The 14,719-nt window shown below is 36.3% G+C and overlaps 1 protein-coding gene across 1 annotated transcript; it reads right to left on the bottom strand.

The window, feature by feature from the left end:
- Positions 1-307: 307 nt before the first annotated feature.
- Positions 308-1,344, bottom strand: LOC149237947 (uncharacterized). Its single transcript, XM_089366892.1, has one exon. It carries the CDS (start codon positions 963-965, stop codon positions 501-503), a length of 465 nt encoding a protein of 154 aa, XP_089223018.1. The 5' UTR covers positions 966-1,344; the 3' UTR covers positions 308-500.
- Between the last annotated feature and the right edge of the window lie 13,375 nt (positions 1,345-14,719).

The following is a 14,719-nucleotide window of genomic DNA, read 5'->3' as shown; positions in this document are numbered from 1 at the left end:
TATAAAATGCTATTTGACCCACTTTAAAATTTCTTCTTGTCATCCATTTTGCTAGAAATATTACACGTCAATCTCCATTAAAAGGCTGTGGGAGGTGATACCCCCTGTGGCATTTTATTCTAATTAAGCTGTTGAAAAAAAAAGATACCCATGAAAGACAATGAATATATCAAACCGCATAATAGAAAATCGTTCACTGTTCACATTGCCTGGACAAGGAATGGTGTTTTGGAAGTTCAATTTTCTGTTTCATTTAATTTTGTAAAATCATGAGCATGTTTAGCAGAAAAGTATATAACGTTGTATGTTGATGTTTTGAAAGTTCAATTTTCTGTTTCATTTAATTTTGTAGAATCGTGAACATCTTCAGCAGAAAAGTTTATAATGTTGTAGGTCACAATTGTTATTAGGTCTCTGCCCAAATAATCCATAAAAGCATTAAGAATTGCATGCATAAAAAAAACAAAAAAAATGACGACTTGCTCATTAGGAGCCTGAAATCATTCCTTCCTGGAAAAAGCTTGGGAAGGGAAGGTCCTCGAGATTCCCCCATAACTCTTGAAGCGGATGGTCTCATCAAATGAGCCCTCAACTGCTATATCCCCAACAGGAGCCCACACCAAGTACTCTTTTGTCTTGACACCACTGACATTCTTAAGCCTCTTATCCTCTACATATGCCCTCACCTCTTCATCAAAGCTCACCAACCTGCCAGCACGTTTGAAGTAGTGTTGGGTCTTCTTCTTCTGCTTGATCCACACCAGCCCGGTGGTCTTATCAAATCCACATTCCTGTATGTCCTTGAGGGGCAGCAGACCACCTGGCAATCCAAGAGATTCCAGCAAGTCTGCTGATCTGGGTATGCAAACATCATCCCCTGAGAGCACTACAGGCCCTTCCTGCTCCATTAGGCTTTGAAGTGCAGGAAATGATGTAGAAGAAGAAGCGGATGAAGAGAATGCCATTGATTAATTGCCGAGGTGCCTTCAGAACGCCCACATGGGGGTCTTCTCTGATCAAATAGGACTTAACCCAAATAAAAAGTTTGATAGAGAACTGTGTTTCTGTTGTTGGGTGGCCAATAAATTGTAGCCGAATCCCTGGTGTCCTTCAAGTTCAGTTCCGCAGATGTATAAATATAAAGTAGCTAAATTTACGAGAAGGTTCAATTCACACTAATGAGTTGGCAGTGGCAGCCAGAAAGAACGGGACATATTCTTTCCATCGATGGCTTTAATTTTAGATTCGGTAGTGGTTGATAATTAAGAAAATGACTGTCCAGTGCCTGGCATTAGGTAAAGCGAAAAAATTAGTCATGCATCTGCTGCCATTTGGACCTTGACATTAGGTAAACAGAGAAATTGGGGTGAGTGGGGCAGTTCCCAAGGAGTGGGACGAACTTATGCGAATGCTCTAGCCTCGTCAAACGTTCATCCTTTGATTGTGAGGGAATGTAACATTTAATTCATGATTCATGATTGTGTGGGACCGAGACTTTAAGCACATTTTGAAAATTACGGGGTTTGTTTTTTCTAAATTTCGGAAATTATGAGGAATTAAAGATATTTGTTCATATACGTGGATTATTATTTTTTAAATGAAAATTTAAAACATATATATAATTATAATTATAATTTAAGAAAATGCATTTAGTAGAGGCATTTTTTGTTGATCATTTTTTTTCATTAAAGTGTTTTTTTAATATCTATAATATAACCTTCTCTACTACCCCGTCATAATAATATGAGTTTTTTTAGGGGAGAGCTGAGCCTTCTATTGTTGTGAACCAATACTAGTTATAGTAATGGTCTCACACATCTATCAAAAAATATTCATAAATCATCAAAAATATGCACATAAATAGTTTATATTAAGTTATATAAATTATATAATTTAGTCCAAAATGGGCCCACATATTGATTGGGCCAACAAGTGTCAAATACCAAACCTTAACATCACACGTTGACAAGACATAATGTCTGAAGTATCTCTAGCTCTGAATTACCAAATAAGTCAAAATGCACTACAAAACATTCCATTGAATTCTATTCAGGAGTACACCTATCCCATCAAACAGTCACCTACTGATTTCCACTGGAGCAACACATCCCATTGCTCAGTAATACCTACACAAGAATAGGTGAAATGTGTGTCAGCCATATGTACATGTGTGTTTAACCATTCAACCTATTGAAGACAATAAATGACAACATTCAATTCAGGAATTAGTTTAGAGGATGCAATAAATGACACCAACCCTTTAAATTCAAGTATTAAACACACCAGCCTTTTCAATTCAGGAATTAAAACAGGAAAGCACAAGGATCAACCATCAAAGATTATCAACCATTTGATCATGTACAAATCAATCCAGGCCACACATTTGAATTTGGGAGATGGCAATCCATGCCAATCTTCCCTACCAATTAAATTCTATATGAAAAAACTATAAAACATCAACTCTTACTCATTTTCATTTCAAACATTCATTCTACTCATCAGCTATTGGAGACATACAATCAAAGTGTTCAGACACTGTTACATTCATTCTATTCAGAAGTTGTTGGAAACATACAAACGGAGTGTGTGTGCAATGTTATATTCATTCTATTCATTAGCTGCTAGAAACATACAAACAGAGTGTGTGCACACTGTTACATTCATTCTATTCATCAGCTGCTAGAGACATACAAATAGAGTGTGTGCACAGTGTTACATTCATTCTATTCATTAGTTGCTGGAGACATACAGGTATGTTTTTGTTGAATAATGTTACCATTTTTGTTGAATAATGAATAATGTTATTTTTTTTGAGAAACAAGGGTAAATTAAAGCCATTACAGCCAATATCACTTGTTAAATAGATCACAAGATCGAGAAGAATTTCTATATGAATAACATACCCATTGATTTAGAAACCAATTTCATTGCCACTATAACCTCAAATTTGACCCCTGCAATTCAATATCAGACTACTATAATAGCAAAGAATATCCTTTCAAAGAGCAAATTCTGATGTCAAGTAGATTCATTGTCTGGTTAGAGAAGCATTTCTAAATGAATAACAGACCCACTGGTTTAGAAATTCTCTTTTAATTATTAGAATATCAAATTATTACAATATCAAATTAAAGCGAGATAACTACAAGATCGCAGGAGCAGAACTACAAGGAATTAGAGGACTAGCTATTCCAATTAGAGAAGAACTGAAATTGGATAAGTTGGATATTTTGGACCTGAAACTGACAGATCGCACTTCCATTCAATTGATTTATGGACCATGCTGAGCTTTTTCATATAAGGGGGCAACATTGAAGGCATATAGTGCACCATTAGGTGTGGAAAACCCAAATTGTAATAGTTGTGAGAACATGCTATATTATCTCCATTAAGGTCTGTCAAAGTCCTGCATAAACTTAAAGTGAAGGTTTCAGAGTGCTATCATGCAAATCTGCATCAGTGGACCTGCCTAATAATTATAGTCCATCTAGCCTTACCATGACTACGCCTCTCTGTTTGGACTGGTAATTTTCCAGTCTCAAGGGGGTCCCCTAGGTGTTGTATGCTACCAACAAACCCATAAATTTGTAAAGAATCAAAGTTGATTGGCACACAGAAAACTCAGTGTGAGTTGTTTCCCCTAAGCAGTCAACAGCAAGGATAATTTTTTACCTATATTAATGATCGTTGAGATCAGATGCCTCCAACAGTATAACAATGAGTGAAGAATGACAAAACTGAAAAGATATGTACCTAAGGTGAATCTGAAATCAAAATAAGTATCAAGCAAACCAAACATTGCAACACATCTAACAATTATTGAGCCAATAGATTCTAAGAACTAGAGATAAGGCATAATAGAACCAAACCAAATATTATTTGAGGTTGAATTACACCACAGTGGGGGCAACATTGAAGGCATATAGTGCACCATTAGGTGTGGAAAACCCAAACTGTAATAGCTGTGAGAACATGCTATATTATCTCCGTTAAGGTTTGTCAAAGTCCTGCATAAACTTAAAGTGAAGGTTTCAGAGTGCTATCATGCAAATCTACATCAGTGGACCTACCTAATAATTATAGTCCATCTAGCCTTACCACAACTACGCTTCTCTTATTGGACTAGTAATTTTCCAGACTCAAGGGGGTCCCCTAGGTGTTGTATGTTGCCAACAAACCCATAAATTTGTAAAGAATGAAAGTTGATTGGCACATAGAAAACTCAATGTGAGGTGTTGCCCCTAAGCAATCAACAATAAGGATACTGAAATCAAAATAAGTATCAAGCAAACCAAACATTGCAACACATCTAACAACTATTGAGCCAATGGATTCTAAGAACCAGAGATAAGGCATAATAGAACCAAACCAAATATTATTTGAGGTTGAATTACACCACAGTGGGGGCAACATTGAAGGCATATAGTGCACCATTGGGTGTGGAAAACCCAGACTGTAATAGCTATGAGAAAATGTTATATTATCTTCATTAAGGTCTATCAAAATCTTGCATAAACTTAAAGTGAAGGTTTCAAAGTGCTATCATGCAAATCTGCATTAGTGGACCGCCTAATAGTTTAGGCCATCTAGCCTTACCACGACTATGCCTCTCTATTTGGACTAGTAATTTTCCAATCTCAAGGGGGTCCCCTAGGAGTTGTATGCTACCAACAAACCCATAAATTTATACAGAATCAAAGTTGATTGGCACACAAAAAACTCAAAGTGAGTTGTTGCCCCTAAGCAGTCAACAGCAAGGATAATTTCTTACCTATATTAATGCTTGTTGAGATCAGATGCCTCCAACAGTATAACAATGAGTGAAGAATGACAAAACTGAAAAGATATGTGCCTGAGGTGAATCTAAAATCAAAATAAGTATCAAGCAAACCAAACATCGCAACACATCTACCAACTATTGAGCCAATAGATTCTAAGAACCAAAGATAAGGCATAATAGAACCAAACCAAATATTATTTGAAGTTGAATTACACCACAGTGGGGGCAACATTGAAGGCATTTAGAGCACCATTAGGTGTGGAAAACCCAAACTATAATAGTTGTGATAGTTTAGTTACAATAATTAGGATAGAGTAGGAATGAGAACAAGAAGGAAAGAAACCTCTTACATGTATTTGACTTAGGTTTTGACTTGCAAGAACAAAAATAACTGGAACTAAGAATTTGAAAGGGAATAACTACATAGGGGAGAGACACCACTACATGAATGCCTCCACCTTAGACTTTTAGAATTTGAAAGGGAATAAATACATAAAGAGATTACAACTAAGAACCCTTACATAAAAACATGCTAACCCTTACTAGGAATAAAATGAATAACAAGGACAAAATGAGTGCCAAAAACAATGATTTGAGGACACAAAAAGTTAGTTGGGTTGAAGAAATTGTGTTATGTCAAAGATGTTACAAAAAAGAAAAAGGAATAGCTCTTCCTGATAACTCATATTTTTACCAACTAGGAATAAAATGAATGACAAGAACAATGATTTGGGGATACAAAAAGCTAGTTGGGTTAAAGAAAATGTGTTATGTCAAAGTTGTTAAAAAAAGAAAAAGGAATAGCTCTTCCTGATAACCCATATTTTTACCAACTAGGAATAAAATGAATGCCAAGAACAATCATTTGAGGACACAGAAAAATAGTTGGGTTGAAGAAATTGTGTTATGTCAAACCTGTTACAAAATTAAAAAGGAATAGCTCTTCCTGATAACTCACAAAAGTCATCTAAGAATCAAATAAATAAGTTTAAACCCTTTCAATAATGATTTTCAGATCCGAGATGTATTCAGTTACAATATATAGATAAATCACTGATTGTTGTTGCCCTTTGATTGCAAAGGCCAATGAATTTCCTTGTTTTCTAATACAATTTTTTAAAATCAGAATTTGGTGGTAACTTTGCAGGTTGTTGCAGCCATGCCAAGAGTTTCTATTGTAGATTGTACAAGGAACAAGAGGAGGCAAGGGGCGAGGGGGGGCCAACTGCGATCCAGTTCATCAGATGAGGATGGGGGGATGATGTGAATGCTCCCAATATGCTCAGTAATTTCGTTGAAAAAGGACATTGTGGTGGCAGATCATGCTATCCCACCATCAGCCGCAAAGTCGCCTTCAACCACAGTGCAAGGTGCAAGTTCAACAAAGAAAATCAGTGCCATCAGAGGCTGGACAAAACAAGACATGCTAGTTGCAATTGATGACATCAAGTTTAAGGGACATTCAATCCATGCCTCTGCAAAAAAACATGGTATTGCTGCCTCTAACATACATTATTGGATAAATGGGTTGACTAATACAAAGTGTAGAGGGCCTATTATAGTTATGACTAAAGAGGAGGAGGCCGAGGTGGTTGAGTGGTGTAAGGAGATGGCCCAATTGGGACATGGGTTAGAGATTATACAACTTAAATCCACAGTAGCTCAAATTTGTCAGGGGAGGCCAAACCCCTTCAAAGATGGGTTTCCTGGTAAATCATGGTGGAGTGGATTTAAAAAAAGGCATACAGACCTTGTGCTACATATAGCTAAGGGCCTTGACAGAGACAGGGCTTTAAATCTACACCCTGTAATTGTGTCCAAGTTCTATAACACTTTATCCGTTACATATGAGCAACACTCATATGCCCCAGACCATATATGGAACTATGATGAAACAGGCTTACAGGCAGGAAGGAATTGTGGCATGTGGGTAATTTCCAAAAGAGGGAGCAGAAATATGCCTAATATTTTGCCTAAGAGTAGGGAGTGGATCACTATTCTTTCTTGTGTCAATGCAATTAGTTCTTCAATCCCAAGATTTTATCTATTCAAAGGTAAAACACAACTAAAAAACTATATACAGAACTATGAACCAGGTGCATGCATGGCAGCACATCCCCATGCATGGATGACAAAGGAACTATTCCTGAATTGGCTTTGTCACTTTGCTGCATCTGTACTAGGTGGTGTCTCGCCTGAAAATAGACACCTACTGATTTTAGATGGCCATGGAAGCCACATGGTTGTGCAGACAATTGAGGAGGCCAACAATTTTGGCATTGACCTGTTAACATTGTCGACTCATACCACTCATAGATTGCAACCCCTTGATGTTAGCGTGTTTGGGCCTTTCAAGAATTATTTCAGGGTCGAGCGAGCTTCGTGGATGGCAAAGAATCCAGGGGTGGAAGTAAAGAGGTTTGAGCTAGTTGAGCTTGCAAGTAAAGCATTTAAAAGGGCTCTCACACCTTCTAATATCAAGGCTAGATTTAGGAGGACTGGTATATGGCCACTTAATTTTGATGCTCTTATGCATGATACTAGTTGTAGCCAAGCATTTTATGTGGAAGGTCAAGAAGCAGAGAACTTACAAGACCATGTTGATGCCCAAGAAGATGTTGTTGTTGCTGAAGGTATAATGTCCCTTTATGAAGGGCACTTATGTGGTGATGATGATGAACATGTGAGTGAGACACAATTCAGTCATGAACCAACTGTCAATATCATGGAGGTTGTCACACCCACTGAACCACCTACCAATTTTGCATGTGATATTCCATATGAGGCAGTTGATGAAGCGAATGAAAATGCAAACTTGATTTCAAATGATAATGCAACAATATTAAACAATGAGAAATTAAGCATGCCAACCCAAGTAAGCCCACCATCATGGTTGGCAAAGGCCATGATGAATATCAACACACATAATGTGTCTACCACCAATGAGGAAAGCATGGACATGCCTTCACAACCATCAGAGTTGAACACTGAACTTGTTAATTATTTTGTGGACAATGGTTCACTGGAAGAGGAGCATGTTCAGCATGAAGTACCTGAAGAAGCCAACAATGGGGGCCAATCAATTGTACCAGAGGTTGAAAGCCAAGTGTCAAATCCTAGGGAGCATGGGATAACAAATCAAAGAATACTTGGTGCATTCCTAAAGCTACCAGTAGAGACAATGAAGGCCTCATCAAGGCACTCAACTGCCAATTGTCTTCATTTGGGGAGGAGTTCATAGTTGCTCACATCTGAAGATTATATGAAATTATTGTTTGAGTCTGAATGTAAAAAAATTGAAATTTAGGAAACTAAAAAGAGAAAGAAGGAGTTGGCCAAGGACAAGAGAGCTACAAGGATTGCAACAACAGAAGCTTGATCAAAGGAAAGGATGGAAAGACAAAAAGAAAGGGAAGATAAGGAACATCAAAAATAATTGGCAAGGCAAGAGAGGGAGGCAAGAAAGGTTCAAGAAATGTTGGAAAGAGGAGGGGTGACAAGCAGGGAAGTCTATGGTCCAACCCAGTTTGAGGCAAATAGGATGATGTCCAACATGTTGGACCACATTGCAGAGCACACACCATCATACCAAGAGCTAATTAACATCCAAGTCCCCCTGCTATCATCTAGTGGTTGTGCCCACCTCATATACCCCTACCAGTGTAGGTTTAAATCCTAACTATGTTTATATGACACCTGCACTCAGTGCTGAGGTTAGTAACACAAGTGGGCACTTGGGATACTCAGTCCCTCCCTGGCTACAAGGAGAAAATTGGATTCAAGGATATGGTAACATTCAAGAACATCCTAATCAACCAATCTTGGGTAGTCCACCATACTTGGGTCAGGCAGGAGACTCAACAATTTTGGGCAATGCAAGAAATGGAGGCCATCAAGCATAGGGGTGGCATGAATTAATTTTTGTAACCACATCGCAATGTGAATTTTGTAAGGATGCAATATGTTGATTGGTTTCATAGTAGAAGCTAAACTATAAACTATATTGAATTGGAATTGGAATTATGATCTAAAAATTATTTTTATTTCGGTGTGAAGATCCAAATAATCACTTAATTTGGTAATTACTTGATGAAAGGCAACATAATAAAGAAGGAAAAGAAGTGAACATAAATCAAAAGTAGTGATCAATAGAAGATACTAATAACGAGCGAGAAAATGGGCATGAGGGGATTTAGCAAGAGACAAAGAGATCTATAATATCTATCCAGTGGAAAAGATTTGTTCCTATTTCAAGAGAGGTTATATATTGATAGTTCCTATTTCAAGAGAGGTTATATATTGCACATATAAAGATAAAAAATTATCACTGTAATTAGGATCATTACAAACATATTCATTGTTGAATAATAGGTAGAAACTTCACTATAGCTCTTTCCACCATGGGGACCCTCAGCATTATGGACCATTTTCATTTTCAAAGGAACAATCTGCCCAGGAGCATGTTGTTGAGAAGTACAATGGAAACCAACCCTCTATTTGCTTGTAGAGGCAGTGAACAAAACAATCCCTTTGTTCTCACTAAAGGAAATTCAAGAGAAAATAATAGAAAGTAAAGATCAATTGAATCCGGTTTGAAACAACACTGCAAAGGAAATAGAACTAAATGAAGTTTGGATTGGGTAGATGCAATCTTTATAAATGAACTCATGTATCTAACTATAAATCTAACAAATGTATAAGAGAGGTTATATATTGATTTCTATGGAAATTCAAGACCAATGCCAGCTATGGATACCAATGCACTATAACACTATTTCCCAATTAGACAAACTGTTCATCTATTGTCGAACCCAACACTCAAATTAACTATTCCTCTACCTTTTGAAGATTTGAATACATGCATATGTTCAAACACCCTTGTGAATAGTACATCAGTGGTACATGACTCATTTGAGCAATTAACACGAGTATCATGTTTTATTCTCTGTCATTGTTTTCCCAGTTGAATGACCCATATAATATATATATGTTTTCTTATGTGGCTATAATGAATTAACAAAACACAAAATTCCAGAACACACTCTACTATTCAAAAGTTAAAGGTTATGAAACACTTCTCATGCTTATTATGTCCACTACAACCAAGAAACAATTAAAATATGATTCATAGGCTGATAAGCAATGGATGTAGGCACATGACCTATTGATGTTGTTTTTGACTTGTACAGAAAACAGGGGATGGCTGTAGTGGTGTTGGGAGTTGAGGCATATGGCAAAACAAGTCCAAAGGATGCATGTTTGTGACTGCCTACACTTTGTACAGAGCATTCAAAGCAATCTTGAGCAAGCTAATGATTTCAAGATTATGAATAGTGTTGTGTTTGTATACCAACGATTCCACTAATCAATAAAGGGGTTGTATTATGTGGTCTACACAAAGTAAAGATCAGTCGAATCCAGCGTGAAACAACATTGCAAAGGAAATAGAAGTAAATGATGTTTGGACTCGGTAGATGCAATATTTATAAATGGACTCATGTTTCTAACTATAAATCTAACAAATGTATAAGAGAGGTTATATATTGATTGTTGTGGAAAGTCAAGACCAATGCCAGCTATGGATACTAATGCACTATAACACTATATCCCAATTAGACAAATTGTTCATTTAATGTCAAACCCAACACTCAAATTAACCATTCCTCTACCTTTTGAAGATTTGAATACATGCATATGTTCCACCACTCTTGTGAATGATACACCAGTGATACGTGACTCATTTGAACAATTAACATGAGTACCATGTTTTCTTCTCTGTTATTGTTTTCCCAGTTGAATGACCCTGATATATAAATATATATATATATATATATATATATATATATATATATATATATATATATATATTTATTTATTTGTGTGTGTGTGTGTGTTTTCTTATGTGGCTATAATGAATTAACAAAACATAAAATTGTAGAACACACTCTACTATTCAAAATGTTAAAGGATATGAAGCACTTCTCATTCTTAATATGATCACTGCAACCAAGAAACAATTGACATATAATTCACAGGATGATAAGCAATGGTTGTAACTACATGGCATATTGACGTTGTTTTTGACTTGTACAGAACACAAGGGATGGCTGTAGTGGTGTTGGGAGTTGAGGCATATGGTAGAACAAGTCCAAAGGATGGTTGTTTGTGATTGCCTACACTGTGTACAAAGCATTCAAAGCAATTTCAAGCAAACCAATGATTTAGATATGAAACATCATTACAAAGGAAATAAAACATCTAGACAATCTTCAAATAAAAGTTTTTCCCCTTACATGTATGAAATCATCGAGTTGAAGAAGTTCAAGACCCTGTGGACAATTATGCCTACGAACCCTTATATATATATATATATATATATATATATATATCTGTGTGTGTGTGTGTGTGTGGCGGTCAAGCACTAGTGGCTGGCTCTCCTCTACTATCCCGTTGTAATAATATGAGTTGTGGAATGTGTTTATTAACATCTTAATTTCAATTTCTCGATGTCTGGCAATGCATTGGGGTTGCAAAAGTGTCATTTTCTAAAAACTTGTGGAATTAGATGTTAATGTTCCCATCATGCCCAACTCAGTGAGAGCTTTCCGACGATATAAACTTTTCGTCGATCTGATTCCTGGATTGAAAATTACACTTTAAATAAAATCTGATCTAGACCATGTCAACTTTTGTGTGTCATGTAGCACCTGAGGTTTTGGATTTGGTCCACGTGGTGATGCCACATGGACCAACGATTCAATGCATTAACTTAAAATGTATGAGTTATATTCGGCGCATGTGTGTGTGGGCGTGTTTGCGCTATGCGATAGATCCCTTATCACCCAAAGGTTCGACCACTCGGCATGCACCAAATTACAACCCATGTTCCATGCCACCATACGTTGTGTCATGCATCGTGCCATGCATCATGTTGCCTCATGGAAGTCTAACAATAGTCACGGCTAGTTATCAGGTAGGCCCTCCCCCTCACCACACTCATCGTCGGCACTGTTAGTAATGACATAGTTAACTTGTAGTGTTTATGCCTTGAGGGCCACTAGCCCTGAATACAATGGCATGACCCAACCCATCGCCCCATCGAGGGTCGAGGGTTTGAATAGCATGACATCCATTTACCGTGAAATTTGCCTCGATTCTGAATACGGTGCGGGGCTTACCCCATCGCCCCATTAGTGGTCGGGGTTTGAACAACGATAACAACTCATTTACCATGGAATATGCCCTAATGTCAGATATGGTGCAGGACCTACCCCAATTTCCCATCAGTTGTCAGGGTTTGAACAATGATGACAACCCATTTACTATGGAATCTGCCTCAATATCAAACATGGTGTGAGACCTACCCCATCGCCCCATCGGGGGTTGGGGGTCCAAACCAATTACATAACACACTAACAAGCTCAAACAATTATTTATTAAAGTTAGAAGTGCCCCAGGGCCATATCATTTGGATTAAGGCTTCCATTCTCATGAGGCTAATTTGGTATTGCCTAATTTGGATGGGTGAATACGTAACCCAGTTTTGAAAGTGAAAAAACAAACAACATTGTGGCTTCAAGCCTATCTGTATGAAGCCAAACTATATACATATTTATTCCAACTAAGTATAAATTACTTGTATGATAATGTGTGAATACATGGGTGTTAATATTTGCCAAACTTAAATGGTGAAAACTGAGGCGCATTGCTCCAATAAAATTTTCACAACAACAACACATAATCTCATGAGCACATCGAACCAATAGAGAGATAAATATATGGTGGAATCAAATGTTGCACAAAACAATGTAAACTTTGAAATGGGAACTATAAACTCAAAACAGGGACTTTGGCCAAAAAACATCAAAAATAGTGCTAAAAATGAAAAGTGTGTATACTGGAACGATGGTTTTTTTTTTAGGGTCAATTTTGAACATGTTTTAAAAATGGCAGTGAAAATGAAATTTTCATGCAAAAATTGTGCAAAAAACACCCTGAAAATGAAAAGTGTTGATACTGGAATGATGGTTTTTTTTTAGGGTCAATTTTCAACATTTTAAAAAAATGTCAGTAAAACCGAATTCTTATGTGCAAAAAAACATTGTTTTTGAGGAAAAAAACACACTAATATTTTTGGAAGAATAACATTTTTATTTCCTAAGTATAAATCCAACATGTTTTAGTAAAGACGATAAAGATAATGGTATCTGAAACACATTAAAATTCTATTAGTTTTCATCCATGTTGTTAAACATATAATAATATCACACTAAATATTGCTAAAATTCTAATTGTTTTCAACCATAACATTAAAGATACAAAAAAAATTGGAAAATTTTCAACCATAAAATTAAAAAACCATGACATTATGAACAAATTACATGACTAAATTAATCAAAATGTCATTATTTGTATATTGAATGAAACATACATTATATCTCTAATTTATTGTTGCATTGTAGATATTCTAAACAATAAAAATCATCATAATTAAACAATATAATCCAACAACATAAAGATGACTCATAACTTCCGATTTAACACCATATGGAAATCAAAATTTTTATTTTAAGATATGATGCAAACATCAGTTATATAAACTATCTTAGACAATTATTCAAAATCACTCATATTTTCTTGCACACCATCATAATTCACATCTTCATATGAATGATGGATGCAAACAAAGATGTTCCATATTCTTCTCTTTCATCAACTAGTGCCCCATCTGAGTCCACATGCATGCCCACCATTTCAGGTTTCAAAATTATTCTGGATCTACGACTGGTTTCAGCAGACTCCCATCTCAACATCATTCCTTCTGATAACAACCTTTTCAGAATCTCTATCGTCTTGAAGCGAAGAGTTCCTCTCTTTGTTAAATTGAAGTCATCAACAAGTATGTCAACATCCTCCAATTTTAAGAGGTCTGTGTGGTGGCGATTTATATTTGTACCCTTTCTTTTTCTCTTTCCGCCAATTTTTTTGTCAACTACCATATCTGGCTTATACAAACCATTGAATGGGTGTGTATTTGTGGCATACCAATGAATTCAACACCTGTAACATCTTCATTTTATGTAAAGACCTTTATAACCTTAGCAACCCATAATGGATAGCCATTGGGATCTCCATTTGCTAGCACTGCGATCATGCAACCCTCCTTAATATCCTGTACTGAACCCCTGTAAAGGTCTTCCATGGCTTCACGTTGTGCACGAGATCTTCTGGAACCAATATACATCTCTCTTTCCTCTGCATGTGAAGAATTAATAATACCTTGAGATTGTTGTTGTTCAACAATGTTTATTTCCTCATGTTCATTTGACACATTTTGTGGCCAAATAAATGGATTTTTCAAAGGTATATCTTCATTTGTTGTTGTTGAAATGATATCACTTTGATTATTGAAAAATGACTCCCACCAAACTAAATCAGCGATGTCAAAGTACTCATATGTATATCTAATACATTTTTTAATTTCTTCTAGGCAATCAAAATAATTTATATCTCTATTCTGTCTGCGTGCATTATGAACTTCACTAACTGATTGTAATAACAATATTTTTGATGCAAATATTGGATGATCTGGAATGAACTTCAAAAATTCCAAACCTGATGATGGTGCCCATTCTGCAGTAGTTGAATACTTCTTGCCCCATATTAGTGTTTTCCCATCAATTTTTTTGATACGAAATTGATGTTGGAAGCTAATGTCATTAAGTTGTTCAATGCATTTCTCCTCACCATGCGATCCCAAAATAAACCTTCGCATGTCAACAGTTTCTTCCAACACATCAAAAGTAGGCTCTGGCATGTATGATTTCTTAATACATTCAATTAATGATGGCAAGCTCCCAACTTCCTTCCTCCTCAATGTGACTGAAAAATGACTGAACATCTAATCAATATGGTCATGAATGTGCCCAACAAGAAGGA

This window comes from Pinus tabuliformis, chromosome 8 (assembly GCF_031772625.1).
Source record: "Pinus tabuliformis cultivar Carrire ecotype Pingquan chromosome 8, CPIR1, whole genome shotgun sequence".
NCBI classification, from domain to species: domain Eukaryota; kingdom Viridiplantae; phylum Streptophyta; class Pinopsida; order Pinales; family Pinaceae; genus Pinus; species Pinus tabuliformis.
Note: the sequence above shows the minus strand (reverse complement) of the source record. Positions and strands in the feature narration are given on the sequence as shown.

What these genes read in the sequence shown, in the direction of transcription:
- LOC149237947 (XM_089366892.1), bottom strand. Translation starts at nt 965, where the DNA reads ATGGCATTCTCTTCATCCGCTTCTTCTTCTACATCATTTCCTGCACTT.